Raw genomic sequence first — 21,422 nt, 5'->3', positions numbered from 1 at the left:
TGTAACAAAGCTGTGTGTGTCTATATATGCGTGTGCATCAGAGCTGATTGTTTAGCATCTATAGCAGAGATGTCTGTGTCTATATGAGCATGCAGCAGTTCTGTCTGTGAATGTATACAGTTGTGGCCAAAAGTATTGACACCCCTGCCATTCTGTCAGATAATACTCAGTTTCTCCCTGAAAATGATTGCAAACACAAATTCTTTGGTATTATTATCTTCATTTAATTTGTCTTAAATGGAAAAGCACAAAAGAGAATGAAGCAAAAAGCAAAACATTGATCATTTCACACAAAACTCCAAAAATGGGCCAGACAAAAGTATTGGCACCCTCAGCCTAATACTTGGTTGCACAACCTTTAGCCAAAATAACTGCGACCAACAGCTTCCGGTAGCCATCAATGAGTTTCTTACAATGCTATGCTGGAATTTTAGACCATTCTTCTTTGGCAAACTGCTCCAGGTCCCTGATATTTGAAGGGTGCCTTCTCCAAACTGCCATTTTTAGATCTCTCCACAGGAGTTCTATGGGATTCAGGTCTGGACTCATTGCTAGCCACCTTAGAAGTCTCCAGTGCTTTCTCTCAAACCATTTTCTAGTGCTTTTTGAAGTGTGTTTTGGGTCATTGTCCTGCTGGAAGACCCATGACCTCTGAGGGAGACCCAGCTTTCTCACACTGGGCCCTACATTATGCTGCAAAATTTGTTGGTAGTCTTCAGACTTCATAATGCCATGCACACGGTAAAGCAGCCCAGTGCCAGAGGCAGCAAAGCAACCCCAAAACATCAGGGAACCTCTGCCATGTTTGACTGTAGGGACCGTGTTCTTTTCTTTGAATGCCTCTTTTTTTTTTTTTTTTCTCCTGTAAACTCTATGTTGATGCCGTTGCCCAAAAAGCTCTACTTTTGTCTCATCTGACCAGAGAACATTCTTCCAAAACGTTTTAGGCTTTTTCAGGTACGTTTTGGCAAACTCCAGCCTGGCTTTATGTCTCGGGGTAAGAAGTGGGGTCTTCCTGCGTCTCCTACCATACAGTCCCTTTTCATTCAGACGCCGACGGATAGTACGGCTTGACACTGTTGTACCCTCGGACTGCAGGGCAGCTTGAACTTGTTTGGATGTTAGTCGAGGTTCCTTATCCAACATCCGCACAATCTTGCGTTGAAATCTCTTGTCAATTTTTCTTTTCTGTCCACATCTAGGGAGGTTAGCCACAGTGCCATGGGCTTTAAACTTCTTGATGACACTGCGCACGGTAGACACAGGAACATTCAGGTCTTTGGAGATGAACTTGTAGCCTTGAGATTGCTCATGCTTCCTCACAATTTGGTTTCTCAAGTCCTCAGACAGTTCTTTGGTCTTCTTTCTTTTCTCCATGCTCAATGTGGTACACACAAGGACACAGGACAGAGGTTGAGTTAGCTTTAATCCATGTCAACTGGCTGCAAGTGTGATTTAGTTATTGCTAACACCTGTTAGGTGACACAGGTAAGTTACAGGTGCTGTTAATTACACAAATTAGAGAAGCATCACAAGATTTTTCGAACAGTGCTAATACTTTTGTCCACGCTCTCTTTTATGTTTGGTGTGGAATTATATCCAATTTGGCTTTAGGACAATTCTTTTTTTGTTTTTTCATTTAAGACAAATTAAATGAAGATAATACCAAAGAATGTGTTTGCAATCATTTTCAGGAAGAGTATTATCTGACAGAATTGCAGGGGTGTCAATACTTTTGGCCACAACTGTATGCTTTTGTAGATCCGCTCACTGGGCTGCACATAGAGGTAGACTCGGGAATGCTGTCTCTTTAAATATTTCACTGGTTTATTACATACACCAGTGCAGAGATGGCAAAATACGGATTTTCTAGCCTATGGTAAAACAAAACATAACATATGGCATAGTCCGCATTGCTGCGAAATCAGCCTGCTCAGGAACAAACTTAAAGGTTCAGCTTTCCTTATCACGAAAATACAGTTTTGGAGCTTTCCTCTCCAAGCACACCTCACGCTGAGTGAGCCAGAAGGCTGTGTTTTTACTTTCTGGACTGCACCCTGAGGTGTTGATATGGTGAGCAGACAGCCTCCCACACCTTCTTCTGATGTTCATTAAACCTAACCCTTAAGGGCCCGTCACACTAAGCGTGATCGCTAGTGATATCGCTTAAGCGTCTCCGATTTTGTGACGCAGCAGCGATATTGCTAGCGATATCGCTCTGTGTGATACTTACCTCCGACCGGCTCCCCTGCTGGTTATCGCTGATCATGCGAGAACGTCCTAGGCCGTTTCTCGTCGACGACTTCCTGCTGGGCTTCCTGCTGCCGCCGACTGATGATACGTGGGCAGGAGGACGTCTTCATCGCCGCGTCTGACAGGTAAGTGACAACCGCCGACCACTGCTATGTCGCTGGTGAGATCTGCCTGTTTGGCAGCTCACTAGCGACAACTTAGCGATGCACCAGCGATCCTGACCGGGTCATATCGTTGTCAGGATCACTGGTGCATCGCTAAGCATGACGGTACCCTTAACATGGCTGATTAACACATCTCAGCACTTCACTGATTAACCTCTCTGTGCTGGAGCATTTTCCTAAGTTCATATCACTTAAGCTAACAAACCTCAGTGACACACCTCCCCTCCAGAACTTTGCCTGTGATTCTGTATCTATGTGCATATATATAGTAGAGCTAGGTGTGCATGGTACACACTCCAGGGAGACACTAACAATAGATTTATTACCTTCCTATTCTACCCTAGCACATAAAATTAGTGATAATGACTCCTTCACTTCAAGTTTTAATCAATAGGAAAAATATTTGTTTTCCTATTTTCTGCGTTCTAAACCTTGTGTGTGTCTTATGATATGGTGCGTCTTATAGTCCAAAAATAGTTAGTTTTTTTTCAGGAGGAAATTACCTGTTTATTGATAGTGTTTGCCATAGAGCTCTGTATGTTATTGGTATGGCTTGTAGTTTATTTTTTTCCCTAGAAGACTGCCCATTGGTATTACTGACACTGCATCAATCTATCTAGGTAATAATCTATTGCTTGTAAAATATCCTGGCTGTGGATCCTCATAATAAAATTTCATTATTACACCCATGTGAAATTATCTTCATGCAATTATTATTTTTTTTTTAATATTGTGATTGGCTTTTTAGATTTCCACTTCCATATGAACGACAGATTTCCAACAGAAACAGCAACTTCACACATCACGGAGAAATGGAAACAAAAAGTTGTAAGTCCTCTATGTGTGACTGTTCCCATTAAAGTTTACCTGCACAGCTTATGGAAATGTAGACATTTTGGGACAAAATTAAAGGGGTTGTCCTACACGCAGCGTGTGTTTAAATGAATAGATCTTGAAATAATAGTATCCACAATTGGATGTGTTAAAAAATAAAATGTCCCTGTGCTGAGCTAATCTTATAAATATGCCCCTGCTTTGTACTGTGTCTGACCGTGCAGGAACATGGTCAGATCATACCACAGCGTCTTTGCATTGTGGAACTTATTATTCCAAGATCTATTGATTAAAATTTACTTTGTTCGTGGGGCAACCCCTTTAAGTTTAGCCTCACTTTCAGATTGCACACTTAAGATAAAGTAATCTGACCTACCGTATTTTCCTGTGTATAAGACGACTTTTTAACACCTGAAAATCTTCTTAAGGCTGGGTTCACACGTAGCGGAACTCTCGCGGAAATTACCGCAAGAGTTCCGGAATTCCATTCCGCGGGAAAATCGCATTTTAAATTCCCGCGATTTTCCCACGGAAAAATTAGCATTTTTCAAGCATAATTAGCTTGCAAAATGCTAGCGTTTTCCTAGCGATCTGTAGCATCGCTTGGAGAACTGATTTGACAGGTTGGTCACACTCGTCAAACATAGTGTTTGACAAGTGTGACCAACTTTTTACTATTGAGGCCGCCTATGCAGCATCAGTAGTAAAAGATAAAATGTAAAAAAAATAAAAAATGGTGTTATTCTTACCTTCTGACGTCCCGCGCAGCCTTCCCGCCTCTCTCCACGCTCCCGTTCCCAGTAATCCTTTGCGAAAATGCCCGCGATGACGTCTGTTCTCGCGGGATCGCAACGTCTCGCGGTAATTCGCGATGATGTTGCGCAAATAACCGCGAGACTTCACGATCCCACGAGAACGGACGTCATCGCGGGCATTTTCGCAAAGGTTTACTGGGAACGGGAGCGTGGAGAGAGGTGGGAAGGCTGCGTGGGACGTCGGAAGGTGAGGAGAATAACAATATTTTTTATTTTAAATTCTATTTTTTACAGGGATATGGTACCCAAAGCCCGGAGGACAGTCTCCTCTCCTCCGGACCGTGGGTACCATCCGTAATTGTTCTGCTTACTTTTCGCATGGTGTGCACAGCCACATGCGGAAAGTAAGGAGAAAAATGCATTCCTATGGGTGCGGGATCGCCGCGATTCCGCGAAATGAATGAGCATGCTGCGTTTTTTACCACGAAGCGATTCCGCCGCGGTAAAAACCGCAGCATTAGCACAGCATTGCGGAATCCCATAGAAATGCATGGGATGCTTATTTTTTTTGCATTTTCGTGGCAAAATCGCGCAGTTAAAACCGCTGCGGAAACGCGAAAAAAACGCCACGTGTGAACTCAGCCTAAAAGTCGGGGGTCGTCTTATGTGCCGGGGGTCGTCTTATGTGCCGGGTGCAGACCAGTCTCTGCAGACCAGCTGGGGGACGGCGGAAGCTCTATGTCCTGCGTCTGGGCTCCGCCGGCATATGAACAAAGCCCGGAGGCCCCCGGCAGCTCCATTGCTGCGATGCGGTGGCCTCCAGGAAAATGGCCGCTGGAGCCCGCGCGAGCTCAGATTCAGATCTCATCTCCCGAGATCTCGGGACGAGATCTTAATCTGAGCTTGCGCGGGCTCCAGCGGCCATTTTCCCGAAGGCCACCGCATCGCAGTAATGGAGCTGCCGGGGGCCTCCGGGCTTTGGGCATATGCCGGCGGAGCCCTGACGCAGGACATAGAGCTGCCGCCGTCCCCCAGCTGCACAAAGAGGAGCCGCCGCTGACCCCCAGCACAGAGCCCCCATGCTACACAAGAGGAGCCGCTGCCGACCCCCAGCACAGAGCCACAGATAGCACCGCTGCCACCAATGAGGTAAAAAGGGGATGATAACTCCAGTTACTTCTTCCTTGTGAGAAGCCCCCTCCCTTCGTCATCGGGACCACTCCCCCACTATATGTAGATTGCTCCGCACCCGGCTTATAAAATGACACACAGCGTATAAGAAGACCCCCCCGACTTTTAAGAGGATTTTCTATTTTCATCACTGGAAAAGTTGGGGGGTCTTGTTATACGCCGGAAAATACGGTATATTTTTAGTTTGGCCTTGTCATTGGGAAGGCTGAAACAATATATATGGTAATAAAAATATAAAAAAATTGTCAACACTGTATCTAATCTTTATACAGTAATGTGCATTATTTGCTTTGATCTTCATCACTTGTTTTTTTCTCTAGCCTCGAATACAGCAAACCATTCTTCCCAGTGGATACTGTTTCTTTTTTTTTAACACAATTCCTGGCTGTAATCAATCCAGGAAATGTCCATTCTTGCATGTACCTAGGAAATATGAGGAGAAGGCAAGTGCTTTATTTTTAGCTAACGCTGTTTTTGTGTTGTGCCATAATTTTCCTATCAGGTGATCTTGCTTTCCCTTATTTAGATCAGTGGTGGGGATTCTTTTTTTTTTTTTCTGCCAAGGGACATCTTGGATATTTGTACCATCATTCGGGGGCTGTACAAATTGTGTGCTAACTCCGCCCACAAAGTACTGGCACTGGTGTCAGGACGTAATCTTTCATTGCACTCAACACAGCATTCAGTAGTGAACACCGCATGCTCACAGAGCAAGAAGAAATAAATGCGCCGGCGGCCATCAAAATACAGCTGTCAGCCCAAGTACTGCTGTCCCCGTGAATCTGCCTGGGCGTCAGATAAAAGGTCATCGAGGGCCTGAGGTTCCCCACCCCTGATTTATATTTATTTGATTTGTGATTAAAAAGTTATGTGATTTAGGGTATGTGCACACGTTGCGGATTCTACTGTGGATTTTTCCGCACAAAATCCGGATCTCTTGGCAGAAAACGCAGGTGTGTTTCTGCCGCGGATTTCATGCGTTTTTTTCAGTGTGGTTTTGCCTGCGGATTTGTATGCGTTTTTGTAAGCTAAATAAAGATGTTATTTAGCAAAAAAAAATAAAAAATTAACATTTGTCCAACCCACACTCCATTACACACACAGACAGACAAATGATGATAATAGATACTGTATATAGATATGGGATGGATAGATATGGGATGGATAGATATGAGAGAGATGGGTAGATATGAGAGAGATAGATATGGGATACATGGATAGATACAGTAGATATGGGACAGCTAGATATGGGACAGCTATGGGAGAGAGATGGATAGATATGCGACAGATAGATATGCGACAGATATGGGATAGATGGATAGATATGGGATAGATGGATAGATATGGGATAGATGGATAGATAGATATGCGATAGATATGCGACAGATGGATAGATATGCGACAGATAGATATGCCCTCTCCCTCTGTCTGACCATCATCTACTCACTTTCTCATCCCTGTCCTCCTCACCTGGCACCCATGTCCAGCAACATGCACACCCCTGTAGAAACCTTGCACACCTAGACACCCACGTGCTCTCTGACTCTATTCTACCACTGGCATCCATATCCTCACTCCATGACACACAGTGCCACTGCTTTTTACAATGCCACTCTCGCATCAGCTATTGACACGGTTGCCCCTCTCGTTTATGGCAGAATGCGACGTATCAACAGACAACCCTGGCACAATAACACCACTAAAAAGCTCCGGCAAGTGTCCAGGATTGCAGAGCGGCGCTGGAAGAAAACAAATTCGCAAGATGACTTCACCACATTCAAACAGGCAACACTCAATTTCAAATCTGCCCTCACCTCTGCTAAACAGGCCTACTTCACAACCCTCGTATCTTCCCTATCTTACAACCCAAAACAGTTATTCAAAACTTTTAACTCCCTCCTCCGCACACCACTGCCTCCTCCAACCTCCCTCATCTCTGCCGAGGACTTTGCCACACACTTCAAAAACAAGATTGACCAAACAAGACAAGTCTTCATCACTCAACCACCACAACCCCTTTGTATACCAGACCCAATGCCCAAACCCCATAACCTCACTCTCCAACATCACTGAAGGGGAGCTTAATCTCCTCTTCTCCAAATCGCACCTCACAACCTGTGCACTTGACCCCATTCCATCCCACCTCCTCCCCAACCTCACCACTACACTTATCCCATCCCTAACCCACCTCTTCAACCTATCACTAACGTCCGGTACCTTCCCTTCTGCTTTCAAGCATGCCACAATCACGCCTATCCTTAAGCCAACCCTCGACCCAACCGCTATGTCCAGCTATCGCCCAATATCATTGCTTCCATTCGCTTCCAAACTCCTGGAACAGCATGTCCAAGCTGAACTTTCCTCCCACCTATCATCTAACTTGCTCTTTGACAATCTACAATCTGGTTTCCGCCCCCATCACTCCACTGAGACAGCCCTGACCAAAATTACTAACGACCTACTTACAACCAAATCAAATGGACAATACTCTATACTGCTGCATTTGACACAGTTGACCACTGCCTCCTACTACAGATCCTCTCCTCCATCGGCATCAAAGGCCTTGCCCTATCCTGGATCTCCTCATACCTTTCCAACCGCACATTCAGCGTCTCCCACTCCCACACCACCTCCTCATCCCACCCTCTCTCTGTTGGAGTCCCCCAAGGCTCTGTTTTAGGACTAAATCAGGATACAGATCCAGCTCACCAGACATAGCATTCCAACATCGGAGCACGAGACCGCTGAGTCAAAGCGCACAATCCAAGGCAATGAAAAAAACTTTGTCCAGCTCCACGAAGTAGTGAAAAATATTCTTTATTCACTCAGTAGAAATGAGGTTTAAAAGCCAGCATGAGTTACAAGGCATGCGATCGATCTACGCGTTTCGAGTGGCTAGGCACTCTTAATCATGATCAAGAGTGCCTAGCCACTCGAAACGCGTAGATCGATCGCATCGTGGAGCTGGACAAAGTTTTTTTCATTGCCTCTGTTTTAGGACCCCTACTCTTCTCAATCTATACACTTGGTCCGGGGCAACTCCTAAAGTCCCACGTATTCCACTACCACCTTTATGCTGATGACACTCAGATCTACCTCTCTGGCCCAGACGTCACCTCTCTGCTGTCCAGAATCCCAGAGTGTCTATCAGCCATATCCTCCTTCTTCTCCTCTCGCTTCCTCAAACTCAATATAGACAAATCTGAACTCCTCTTTCCTACATCTCACAGATCTTCTTTACCCGACCTAGCTATAACAATTAATGACATCACACTTTCCCCAGTACCAGAAGTCCGCTGCCTCGGAGTAACCTTTGACTCTGCCCTGTCCTTCAAACCGCACATCCAAGCTCTTTCTAACTCCTGTCACCTCCAGCTCAAAAATATTTCCAGAATCCATCCTTTCCTCAACCCTCAATCTACTAAAATGCTTGTGCATGCCCTCATCATCTCCCGCCTCGACTACTGCAACATCCTTTTCTGTGGTCTCCCTGCTAACACCCTCGCACCTCTCCAGTCCATCCTTAACTCTGCCGCCCGACTAATTCATCTCTCTCCTCGCTACTCCTCCGCTTCTCCTCTCTGCAAATCTCTTCACTGGCTCCCATTCCCTCAGCGTATCCAGTTCAAATTACTAATTCTGACCTACAAGGCCATCTATAACCTGTCTCCCCCATATGTCTCTGAACTAATCTCCCGATACCTTCCCTCACGTAATCTCCGGTCCTCCCAAGACCTCCTTCTCTCCTCCACACTTATTCGCTCCTCACTCAACCGCCTCCAAGACTTCTCCCGAATAGCCCCTATTCTCTGGAATTCTTTGCCCCAACAAGTCCAACTATCAACCACATTTGGATCCTTCAGACGGAACCTGAAAACCCACCTCTTCAAGAAAGCCTACAGCCTGCAATGACCCCGCTACCTCCTTCTCTCTCACCACTACCGGTGATATCACCTCAACCAACACCGGAACTGCTGCAACCTACTGTCTCCATTCCCACAATCCTGTAGCATGTAAGCCCGAAAGGGCAGGGTCCTCTCTCCACTCTGTATCAGTCTGTCATTGTTAGTTTACTGTAAGTGATATCTGTAATTTGTATGTAACCCCCTTCTCATGTACAGCACCATGGAATCAATGGTGCTATATAAATAAATAAATAATATGCGACAGATAGATATGTGACAGATATGTGACAGATAGATATGCGATGGCTAGATATGAGAGAGATGGCTAGATATGAGAGAGATGGCTAGATATGGGACGGATAGATACAGTGGCATGTAAAAGTTTGGGCACCCCTGGTCAAAATTACTGTTATTGTGACCAGTTAAGCAAGTTGAAGATGGAATGATCTCTAAAAGGGTTAAAGATGACACATTTTCTTTGTATTTTAGGCCAAAAAAATTATATATTGTCATTTTTTACATTTTAAAAATTACAATAAGGAAAATAGGCCAATGCAAAAGTTTGGGCACCCTGCATAGTTAGTACCTAGTAGCACTCCCTTTTAAAAATATCACAGCTTGTAAACGCTTTTAGTAGCCAGCCAAGAGTCTTTCAATTCTTGTTTGATGGATTTTCATCCATTCTTCCTTGGAAAATTCTTCCATTTCTGTGAGATTCCTGGGTCGTCTTGCATGCACTGCTGTTTTGAGGACTAGCCACAGATTTTCAATGATGATCGAATCGGGGGACTGTGAGGGCCATTGAAAAACCTCTAGCTATCGCCTTTTGAGGTAGTCTATTGTGGATTTTGATGTGTGTGATCATTTATCCATTTGTAGAAGCCATCCTGTTTACAAATTCAGCTTTTTTTACACATGGTGTTATGTTTGCATCAAGAATTTGTTGAAATTTCATTGACTCCATTCTTCCCTCTACCTGTGAAATGTTCCCTGTGCCATTGTCTGCAACACAACTCCAAAGCATGATTGATCCATCCCCATGCTTAATGGTTGGAGAGATGTTCTTTTCCTGAAATTCTATGCAATTTTTTTCTCTGCACATACCTTTGATCATTGCGACCAAAGAGTTTTATTTTAACTTCAATGATTCACAGGACTTGTTTCTAAAATGCATTGGGCTTGTTTAGATGTTCTTTTGCATACCTCTGATGCTGAATTTTATGGTGAGGGTGCAGGAGAGGTTTTCTTCTGATGACTCTTCCACGAAGGCCATATTTGAAAAGGTGTCTCTGAACAGTAGAACAATTACCACAACTCCAGAATCTGCTAAATCTTTCTGAAGGTCTTTTGCAGTCAAGTGGGGGTTGTGATATGCCTTTCTAGCAATCCTACAAGCAGCTCTCTCTGAAATTTTGCTTGGCCTTCCAGACCTTATATTGACCTCCACTGTTCCTGTAAACTGCTATTTCTGAATTACATATTGAACTGAGTAAAGGACAACTTGAAAACGCTTTGCTATCTTATAGCCTTCTCCTGCTTAGTGGGCCTCCACCATTTTCATTTTCAGAGTGCTAGGCAGCTGCTTAAAAGAACCCTTGGTGGCTGTTTTTTCGCACAAGGTTAGAGGAGGCTATGTGATTCTAAACCTGTGGAATATGCATCAGCTGGCCTTTCCTAACATTGAGGGTGAACAAGCCATATCCCTTACAGGCTAATTAAGGTCTGAAACCTTGGTCAAAGTTATCTGAGCACATAAATCTCCAAAGGTGCCCAAACTTTAGCATCGGACCATTTTTCTTTTTGTAATTTTTAAAATGTGAAAAAATGACAATGTGTATTACTTTTTAGCCTAAAATACAAAACAAATGCGTCATGTTTAACTTTAGGCCTTTTAGAGATCATTTTATCTTCAACTTGCTTAACTGTTCACAATAACAGTAATTTTGACCAGGGGTGCCTAAACTTTGGCATGCCACTGTAGATAGATATGGGATAGATAGATGTTATGATTGAGTCACCGAGGAGGAAAAAACAAAACACAAGCTCAGCCCAGAAAATCAGAGAGGTTGGAAACTAACGGATTGCAGACCCCTAATCCTATCACACAACTAGCAGTAGCCATGGAGTGTTCCTACGGTGATCCTAGACACCTCGTCACAGCCGGAGATCTAAATAAGCCTAAAGAGAGAAAAGGGAAAAACTGACTGCCCCAGAGCAGACCCCAAAGCAATAGGCAGCCCCCAACATATAATGACGATGAAGCAAGATGAAAACACTAACACAGAAAGATAGGTTGAGCAAACGATGGGGCTCAAGCTAACTAAAAAGGACAGGACAGAAAAGCTGCTGTTTGCAATCCGAGAAAACCCTGCTAAAAATATTACCAACACAACTGATAAGCAAAAAGGACCCTGAAGTCACTAGACTTCAAACCCTATATCAGCACTCAGAATATTCTGAAAGTAGAGCAAAAGATAACACTGATCAAGGAAAAAGAATCCAGCACACCCCCGGCCGGGGATGGCTGAACTCAAAAAACAAGGTAAACAAAACCAAAACTAAGAAGTTCAATAGCAGAGCAAAAACTTATCTTTGGGAAGCAGGAATCAGACTGGTCTCCAAGAATCCAGCAGAGAAATCACCAGCGACTCAGAAGGGCGTCGGCTGCCTTATATCCAGTCTGAAGTTCCCGTTACCCAGTCACAATCCACCTGATCAGGTGTTTGTTTTCTTTCATCCAAATCAGCCTCACTACCTTCCTTCACCAGAAGAGGGAGATCCTCAGACTGTTGTGAGCAGATGAGCTCACAACAGATAGATATGGGATAGATACAATGAAAAAATGAAAAAGCAGCACAAAAAAGGATGAAAATCCTCTCTCTCTTTGATATTCGTAATACACCCTCACAGGTTATGGGCAAAATGTTGGCGAATCCGGTATGGCTTGGTGTATAACCGTGTATAATACTGTATCTTGTACCTTATGTCTTGTTTGTTATATGTTAAAATCTTTTCAACTTCTTTCAATAAAATTGATTCAACATAAAAAAGGATGAAAAAAGCGGGTACACGCTTCCAGGCATATACCAAACCTCAAAACTATCCATCAGAAATGAAAGCAGCACGCCATGGAGTCTTCAATTTGAGTGATGTTTATTAGCCCATCCGGCTATGTGCCCATACAGTGCGACGTTTCGGTCAAAGAGGGGTACAGACCTTTCTCAAGCAGTACAATGTGTCAAATGCACACAAATTATATAGGTATTTTGTGACAATTACGTAATTTAAAATATTCAAAACTTGATCTCCAAGATCATAATACACAGTCATAAAGTGCCTACTAAGTGCAAAGTGCAGTAGTGCAACTCACAATAGAGTGATGTTCCTATATATCATTTAATAGTTAATAATTATTAATCAGCGGCAGCTGAAAACACCATATACAAATGAGCATGACTCACCCCAGTAACACTGTAAAAAAAAAAAACGCCGAACACCAGCGTTCACAGCGATGCAGTGCGCAGGGCCGGAAGTTTCACAAGCAGTGTCTGGTTTACCACCGCTCATGTGCAATAGCGCATCATGTAAGTCGGCGCCACTTTGAAGGAGGGAAAGCTTAAGCCGACATGCACGGCACAAAACAACATAATTACAGAAACATGTGCGCTTAAATGAAAAAATAATGACGTTCAACCCTTTAATGGAGTTCCAAAAGGAAAAGTGAATGACAAGCCATATAAAAATTGCCTATAGCAAAATAGGAACAGGCTCGGTATGGGGATAAGTCCTTAGGAGACAGGAACACCTCCCATTAGCTGGAATAGGTAACCCATAACCAAGTAGTAGGGAGAGTGGTGAACCTAGTTAAGGCACAACACTCCAACCGTCCTGCATTTGGACAATCCCGCACAGTACCATAGGTTCAAGTCCCAACACTGGCACATTCACAAAAAGAATCCACAATAGATAGTGTATAAAATAGAAATGACAAGAATAAAAATTGCGCATTAAATCATTTATTACATAAAAATTAATGCTTAAATATAATGAAAAAATACATGGGGGAGTCATGTTTTCAATAAGCTAAAAATTTCAGACATAGAAGACAAGGAAAAAATATAGTAGCATCAATATCAGAGTATGCAATTTATAATCAACATTTAAACCAAAAGGTTTTAACGTGTTCAACTTTATCCATTGTAATTCTCTAATTTTTAAAAGTTTCACTCTATCACCTCCTCTCCTCAAAGGGGGATATGATCTATGATTCTAAACGTCAAATCTTTTTCCATATGTTTAAGATCTAAAAAATGTTTAGATACTGGCAGATCTTGTCTCTTTTTTCTAATTATATAACTGTGCTGATTTATCTCTCTGATATCTATCTATCCATCTATCTATATCTATACATCTATCCATCCCATATCTATCCATCCATACCTATCCCAGCTAATGGGAGGTGTTCCTGTCTCCTAAAGACTTATCCCCATACCGACCCTGTTCCCCTTTTGCTATAGGCAATTTTTATATGGCGTGTCATTCACTTTCTTTTGGAACTCCATTAAAGGGTTGAACGTCATTATTATTTTTTTATTTAAGCGCATATGTTTCTGTAATTATGATGTTTGTACCGCGCATGTCGGCTTAAGCTTTCCCTCTTTCAAAATGGCGCCGACTTACATGATGAGTTATTGCGCATGAGCGTTGGTAAACCAGACACTACTTGTGAAACTTCCGGCCCTGCGCACTGCATCGCTGTGAACGCTGGTGTTTGGCGTTTTTTTACAGTGTTACTGGGGTGAGTCATGCTCATTTGCATATGGTGTTTCAGCTGCCGCTGATTAATAATGAACTATTAATGATATTTATGTATATAGGAACATCACTCCATTGTGATTTGCACTATTGCACTTTGCACTTAGTAGGCACTTTATGACTGTGTATTACGATCTTGGAGATCATGTTTTGTATATTTTAAATTACGGTACATTGTTACAAAATACCTGTGTAATTTGTGTGCATTTGACACATTGTACTGCTTAAGAAAGGTCCATACCCCTCTTGGACCGAAACGTCGCACTGTATGGGCACATAGCCGGATGGGCTAATAAACATCACTCAAATTGAAGACTCAGTGGCGTGCTGCTTTCATTTCTGATGGATGGATAGATATGGGATGGATAGATATGGGATAGATACATACATATGGGATGGATACATATGGGATGGATACATATGGGATAGATACATACATATGGGATGGATAGATATGGGATGGATAGATATGGGATAGATACATACATATGGGATGGATAGATATGGGATGGATAGATATGGGATAGATACATACATATGGGATGGATAGATATGGGATGGATAGATATGGGATGGATAGATATGGGATGGATAGATATGGGATGGATAGATATGGGATAGATACATACATATGGAATGGATAGATATGGGATGGATAGATATGGGATGGATCGATATGGGATAGATACATACATATGGGATGGATAGATATGGGATGGATAGTTATGGGATGGATAGTTATGGGATGGATAGTTATGCGATAGATAGATATGAGAGCGAGAGATGAGGGCGAGATATGAGAGCGATAGATGGATATGAGAGCGATAGATGGATATGAGAGCGATAGATGGATATGAGAGCGATAGATGGATATGAGAGCGATAGATGGATATGAGAGCGATAGATGGATATAAGATAGATATGGGATAGTTAGATGGATAGCTATGGGATAGATAGGATATGAGAGAGAGAGATAGACAGACATCAGGTGATGTCACTGCTCTATAGGACCTCCCAGTGATGAACTGACAGGAGACAATGCCTGCTGCAAGTTCGTCACTGATGTTACCTGAGTTCAGAGTCTCACTTTACAGCACTGCTGCGTGAGAATTAGGGGTTAGAGTTACGGAACCTCTTTAACGGCGGCGGAGGGAAACACATCTATTCCTCCACCTGTCATTTCATTGCGGGAGCCCCTGGAGAGCCGTCGCATCAGCTGATGCGGCTGCTCTCCACGGGAGATCTGCGTGGGACCCTCATTAATTGGACTACGGCGGAAAGGTAAGTATAGGTTGTATTATTATTTTAATTTTTTTTTACAGGTGATCGTGGGCATCGGGAAATTAGGAGATTGGTAAGTATGTACTCTATGTTGTGTTGTATGTCATATGTATGTTGTGTATGTTTTTGTTGGGGTTTTTTTTAACATTCAACACATTAGCTGGATGATGGGACTACTACTGTCCCATCATTGACTAATGTGTCACTCACTGTCAGGGTAGCAGGCATCGTCCGATGGGACTTGTAGTCCCATTGGGCGATGCCTGCATACACATAGACACGCACACAAGCAGCACCGCAGACCCCCAACCCCCCTCCCGCACACCCGCCAGACAGACTGATGTCCCACGCACACCCGCCGGACAGACCGATGACCCACTGCCTCTTTCCCCCCGCACACCTGCCAGACAAGACCGATGACCCACGGACAGCCCCGCAGACCCCCACACACACACAGGCCCATACACGCACACAGTCTCCGCGCACACTCTTCCCTCCCCTCCCGATCTGCAGTGTTTCATCCGCAGCAAGACCGCAGATCTTCTTTAGACCTGCGGTTTTGCTGCGGATCAATGCAAGTCAATGGGTGCAGAAACGCTGCAGATCCGCACAAAGTATTGACTTGCTGCGGAAATGAACCCGCAGCGTTTCCGCGTGGATTTTTCCGCAGCATGTGCACAGCGTTTTTCAATTTACATAGGATAACAGGCTACTGTACAATGCAGGAGATTCTGCTGCGGACCCGCAGGGCCAAATCCGAGCGGATCCGCAGTAGAATCCGCAACGTGTGCACATACCCTTAAAGAGGATTACCTGAGCACTAACAAGCAGGTAGTTGCTACTCACCTGCATGTTGTGCATGGCGCTGGTTTTCCCCGGCACAGAGCGGTCTGTGACCACTCCTGGGGATTCAGAAGCCTCTGCTGACGTCACATCTACAGAGCAGAGGCTTCTTTTCCAGTCCGCTCTGTCGCCGGTTCTGGAACTGGTGGATCAGGCTGTCAACAGGAATGACCCTGGAAGGAGAAACTGAAGGTTTCCTATTACTGAGGAAAAAAACTAGATAAAAAATATATTGGCTAGAAATGGTATTATTCCTCATGTACACACATCCCGGATTATCATTAAGTTGCCTTTAAGTGTAGCAGAGTATCAGGGCAGCACAGTAGCTCAGTGGTTAGCAATGCTGCTTTGCAGCGCTGGGGTTCTGTGTCCAAATCCCCCCAAGGACAACATCTGTAAGGAGTCTGTATGTTCTCCCCATGTTTGTGTGGGTTTCCTCCTGTACTCCGGTTTCCTCACTCCTAAGACATACTGATAGGAAAGTTAGATTGTGAACCCCATTGGGGACAGCAATGATTATGTATAGCCTTGTGGAATATGATAGTGCTGTATAAGTAAAGCATAATAAAGTGCGGTTATATTTTAACCTGTATGGTTGTAGTGCAGGTCTTTTGAGTTGGTCCAGCTTCTCACCTTTGAGAAATACTAAGGGTATGAGCACACGGTGCGGATTCTGCTGCAGATTTGGCCCTGCGGATCTGCGGCAGAACTGCAAGTGATGTACAGTACCATTTAAGGCTATGTAAAACAAAAAATGCAGTGCACATGCTGCAGATTTTTCAGCGCAGAATTGCTGCGGATTTAAAACTGCAGCATGTCACTTCTTTTGTGCAGATCCACAGCAGTTTTACACCTGCTCCATTATAGAAATCCGCAGGTGTATAACTGCAGGGGAAATCCGCACAAAAACTGCAGAAAATCCGCAGTAAATCTGCACTAAATCCGCAGGTAAAACACAGGTCATTTTACCTGCAGAATTAGGAAAATCTGCGCGGAAAATTCCACAGCAGAATCCGCACCATTTGCACATACCCTTACTGTTAAGGTTGCATTTACATTGGTCAGTAATCAGGAACAAGAGTTCTAGGAATGCTCATTTCCCAATTATTAATCTGTCTAAACATGTTTCCAGTGACCTGATGAACTAGCAACACTCTCATCCCTTAGGTGAAATGATTTTTGAGCTTGGTTAACCTCTATGTGATTTAACTACTGTAATTTTGACCTTAATGACCAGTTTAAATTTTACAACTGTGACCACTGTCACTTTGAGGATATACCGTAACTCTGAAATGCTTCAACGGATCCCATTGATTCTGAAACTGTTTTTTCGTGACATATTGTACTTCATGATCGTGGTAAAAATTTGTTCTGTACGACTTGCATTTATTTGTGAAAATATTGTAATTTTGGTGAAAATTTTGGAAAAAAAAATAACAATTTTCAAACTTTTAATATTTATATCCTTAGTCATGCTGTTCAAAATAATTAATAAATAACATTTCCCATATGTCCACTTTACATCTGCATCATTTTTCAAACAAATTATTTTGTTAGGATGTTAGAGAGGTTAAAAGTTTAATGTAAATATGCGTATTTGCACTAGGGTCCACTTCCACAATTGGACAAGAGGGATAAGAACATGTATCAGAAAGCGTGGTTTTAGTACTGGGTGACGTAGTTGTAGTTCTCAGTGATTTCTCACTATAATGAGCTAGCTGATGTAGTTAGTTTTGTTAATAAAGGAAGGCATACTGTGGTGCAGAGTTCCACTTAAATGCAGGGTAAAAATATATAGACTTACCTCTTTGACTTCTTATGAATATGCTGCTGTGCTGTAGTTCTAATATGCTGCAGTTCTAATATCCATTCGTTCTCCTGAAATCTTTATTTATTCGGACTCCCATGACAGCACCACGAGAGAGGGGATCCGCCCTTTAGGAACAGGAAACCTACAGATACAAAAGGGCGGCACCTCTCCCACGCATCAGTTGGTTTCCTGTTCCTCAAGGGACGGGATCCTACAGAAGACCAGGATCCCAGGCCGGCCGGCCGATACAGGTAGCGGGGGGGGTCTCCTACCTCGGCCTGGTGCGGATCCCTGGAAGACGCCACGGTGGCCCAGGATGGGTAGCACGGCGGTGGCGTAGTCAGCAGGGAGCGGCGTCCGGAGGATGTCCGACTCCAGGATAAAGGCCGCCGCCGGTGAGTATGTTCCCCCCGGGGGGCCCCGGATCCGGCGGCGCTAATGCGGTATCCCGAAGCTCCCGGGCGTCCCGCGTGACTTCCGGTCAGGCGGGGTCGCGGTGACGTCAGGGGGCGGCCGGAGGAGGTGCTTCCGGGTCGGCGGCGCCACTGCGCAGGCGCGAGGAAAACAAGATGGCGGCGCCCATCGCAAACGCCGATGAGGGTCGGCTCTCCGGCCGGGTGCGGCGCCAGCTGGGGAAGGGAGCCCTATTAGGGGGGAGGGGCGGGGCACGCATACTGCTGTCCGGAGGAGGGGTATATAGGCAGGACCCTGGCAGGGTGCCTTGCCTTGGCCACATTATTGCGAGCAGTAATGGAGAGCGAGCAGGAGCGGCAGCAGCAGCAACGACGGCAGCAGCGACAAACATCTCTGCCGCCCCTGGATGACCTTCGGCGGGTCAAGCAGAAAAAGAAAGAGTCACGTGACAGCGAACGTGCGGGACGAAGTGACCAGTCCAGCCATAAAAGCTCCTCTAAGCAGACAGGAGCATCGTCTGAGAAGAATCCCCCTCATCCTCCGGTACTTGATTGTGGCACTGGTAAGTGATCTTCGTGAAAGTTCACTCAGTGACGGGGCCCCCCCTTCTGTGCTTTATTCTAGGGGAAAAAGGCTTCAAGTAAAACTAAACACAGGGAATGCGCACTCTGTGCATGCACATTACCGGACTCATGCCCCCAAAAATTGTGCCCCCCCCCTGTATTCAGCAGACAGTGGCGGAAGAGTCGCCCGCGGTAGCAGCGAGTTTGAGAGACATTGTTAGGGCAGAAATGAAGGAAACCCTAAAGTCACTGTCCCAGCCGGAAACTATAAAGGGCGGGGTCCTGGTGGAGTCCGATTCCTCGGCAGAATGGAGGAGAAGTAGAGACTCCCAGGCTTCATCTCCCTCGTCCTCCTCAGGAGAAGAGGACTCTGGGCGGTTTTGTCTGCCTCTTGACCGGGTAGACAAGCTGGTCAAAGCAGTCAGAGGGACAATGGAAGTAGAGGAGCCTAAGCCCCAATTATCCATGCAGGATGTCATGTTCAGGGGGCTGGAGCAGAGGAAGCGTAGAGTCTTCCCGTTAAATCAGAAGATCCAGGATCTAATCCACAGAGAGTGGAAAAAACCGGATAAAAGAGGGTCGCTACCACCAGCCCTCAAACGCAGATATCCCTTCGACGATCCGGCAGTAAATACTTGGCACAAGGCCCCCAAATTAGATGCGGCAATTGCAAAGGCATCGAAAAGATCCTCGCTGCCCTTTGAGGACATGGGATCCCTTAAAGATCCCCTAGACAGGAAGGCAGACACCTTCCTTAAGAATACTTGGGAGATGGCAGCCGGTTCCTTAAGACCAGCAGTGGCGTCAACATGCACAGCCAGGTCCATGATGGTCTGGTTGGACCAGTTGGAGTCACAATTAAAACAGGGTACGTCAAGACAAACAATTCTTGGGGCCCTACCAACAATCCAAGAGGGAGCAGCCTTCCTAGCAGATGCCTCGGCGGATGCAGTAAGAATGGCAGCCAGAGCAGCAGGTCTCTCTAATGCGGCTCGTAGAGCCCTGTGGCTAAAGTGCTGGCAGGGAGACATTCAGACCAGGGCGAAGCTTTGTACTATTCCGTGTGAGGGGGAATATTTGTTCGGCGCAGTCCTGGACGAACTGCTTGAGAAGGCTGGGGACGACAAGAAAAAATTCCCAAATCTCTGGCCTACATCCTACCGACGCCCATTTGGTAGAAGGAGATTCGGTCAGGGGAGAAGGCGCAATTCTTCGCCTACTAGAGACCATCCCAGATGGGAAGATAGAAGGAGAAGAGGTACGGGCTACATGTTTAGACGCTCGTCTAGAGATCAAAAGAGACAGAATCAGTGACTAGCAATTCCCGTGGGTGGTAGACTATCATCCTTCCTTCCGGCATGGTCACAGATTACAAATAGTGACTGGGTGCGCAATGTAATATCCACCGGGCTTAGATTGGAGTTTACCCAGGTCCCGCGGGATACCTTTAAATCCACTCCTTTAAGATCTTCACCCCTCGAACAAGCAGCTTTAGAAGCGGAGGTCTTGAGCCTATGCCAGAAAAACGTCCTGATAGAGGTTCCAGAAGCTGAGAGAGGAAGAGGGTTCTACTCTCCCTTATTCCTGATCCAAAAACCTGATAAGAAATTTAGAACGATCATTAACTTACGTTTCCTTAATAAGTTTTTGGTGAACCGTACTTTTAAGATGGAGTCCACCAATACGACAATAAAAATATTGTTTAAAGGGTGTTTTATGGCAGTCATAGATTTGAAAGATGCGTACTATCATGTACCTATCCATGCAGACTTCCAGCAGTTCCTGAGGGTGGCGGTTTCAATAGACGGCACAGTCCGTCATTATCAATATAGAGCCCTTCCCTTTGGTCTCTCAGCAGCGCCCCGGGTATTTACAAAGATAGTGGCCGAAGTGATGGCGCATTTACGGGAAGTGGACATCCTGATTGTTCCATATTTGGGTGATTTTTTAATTGTGGGAAAATCGGTGGGCCATTGTACATCCCAGATAGAGCTAAGTCCAGGTTAGAAAACCTCGGATGGATATTAAACTACGAGAAATCCCGACTCCAGCCCTCAAAAATACAAAAGTTTCTAGGCTTACTATTAAATTCAGAAACTCAGCAGTGTCTGTTGCCATTGGATAAAATGCAAAAGATACAGCAGCAGGTTCTTCGGGCGGTTGATAATCCTTCTATGACCCTCAGACAGGCTATGTCCCTGTTGGGATCTCTAACCTCATGCATCCCAGCAGTTAGGTGGGCACAATTCCATACTAGAGCCCTTCAGAAGGATGTCCTATTTAATAGCAGGGCCTTAAGACACTCCTTACAAGGTCAACTAACTGTTGCTAAGCCCCTCGACTGTCACATCGCTTAGATGGTGGCTCGATGATGAGAACCTAGCCTCAGGGGTGCCCTGGATAACGCAGATAACCCGTGTTATAACCACAGACGCTAGTCCCTTCGGTTGGGGGGCCCATATGGGGGACATAGTGGTACAGGGACAGTGGGATTCGGATACGGAGATCTCATCCAACCAAAGAGAGCTATTGGCGATAGAGCAGGCAGTCAAAGAACTCATTATGTACCTACAGGGCCATCACGTGAGGATACT

General features: G+C 44.9%; 1 protein-coding gene across 2 annotated transcripts in view; it reads left to right on the top strand.

The window, feature by feature from the left end:
• TOPAZ1 (testis and ovary specific TOPAZ 1) overlaps window positions 1–21,422 on the top strand; it is a 314,453-nt gene that overhangs the window by 93,549 nt on the left and 199,482 nt on the right. For both annotated transcript variants that reach the window (XM_073568908.1, XM_073568899.1), the window contains exons 7-8: window positions 3,166–3,245; window positions 5,518–5,640. In XM_073568908.1, coding sequence (XP_073425009.1) covers window positions 3,166–3,245; window positions 5,518–5,640 — 203 coding nt within the window. The remainder of the gene's footprint in view (window positions 1–3,165; window positions 3,246–5,517; window positions 5,641–21,422) is intronic.

The sequence above is a fragment of the Dendrobates tinctorius genome, unplaced genomic scaffold, assembly GCF_039654945.1.
Source record: "Dendrobates tinctorius isolate UK_male_01 unplaced genomic scaffold, ASM3965494v1 ptg000005l, whole genome shotgun sequence".
Lineage (NCBI taxonomy): Eukaryota > Metazoa > Chordata > Amphibia > Anura > Dendrobatidae > Dendrobates > Dendrobates tinctorius.
This window is presented reverse-complemented; position numbering and strand designations above follow the sequence as displayed.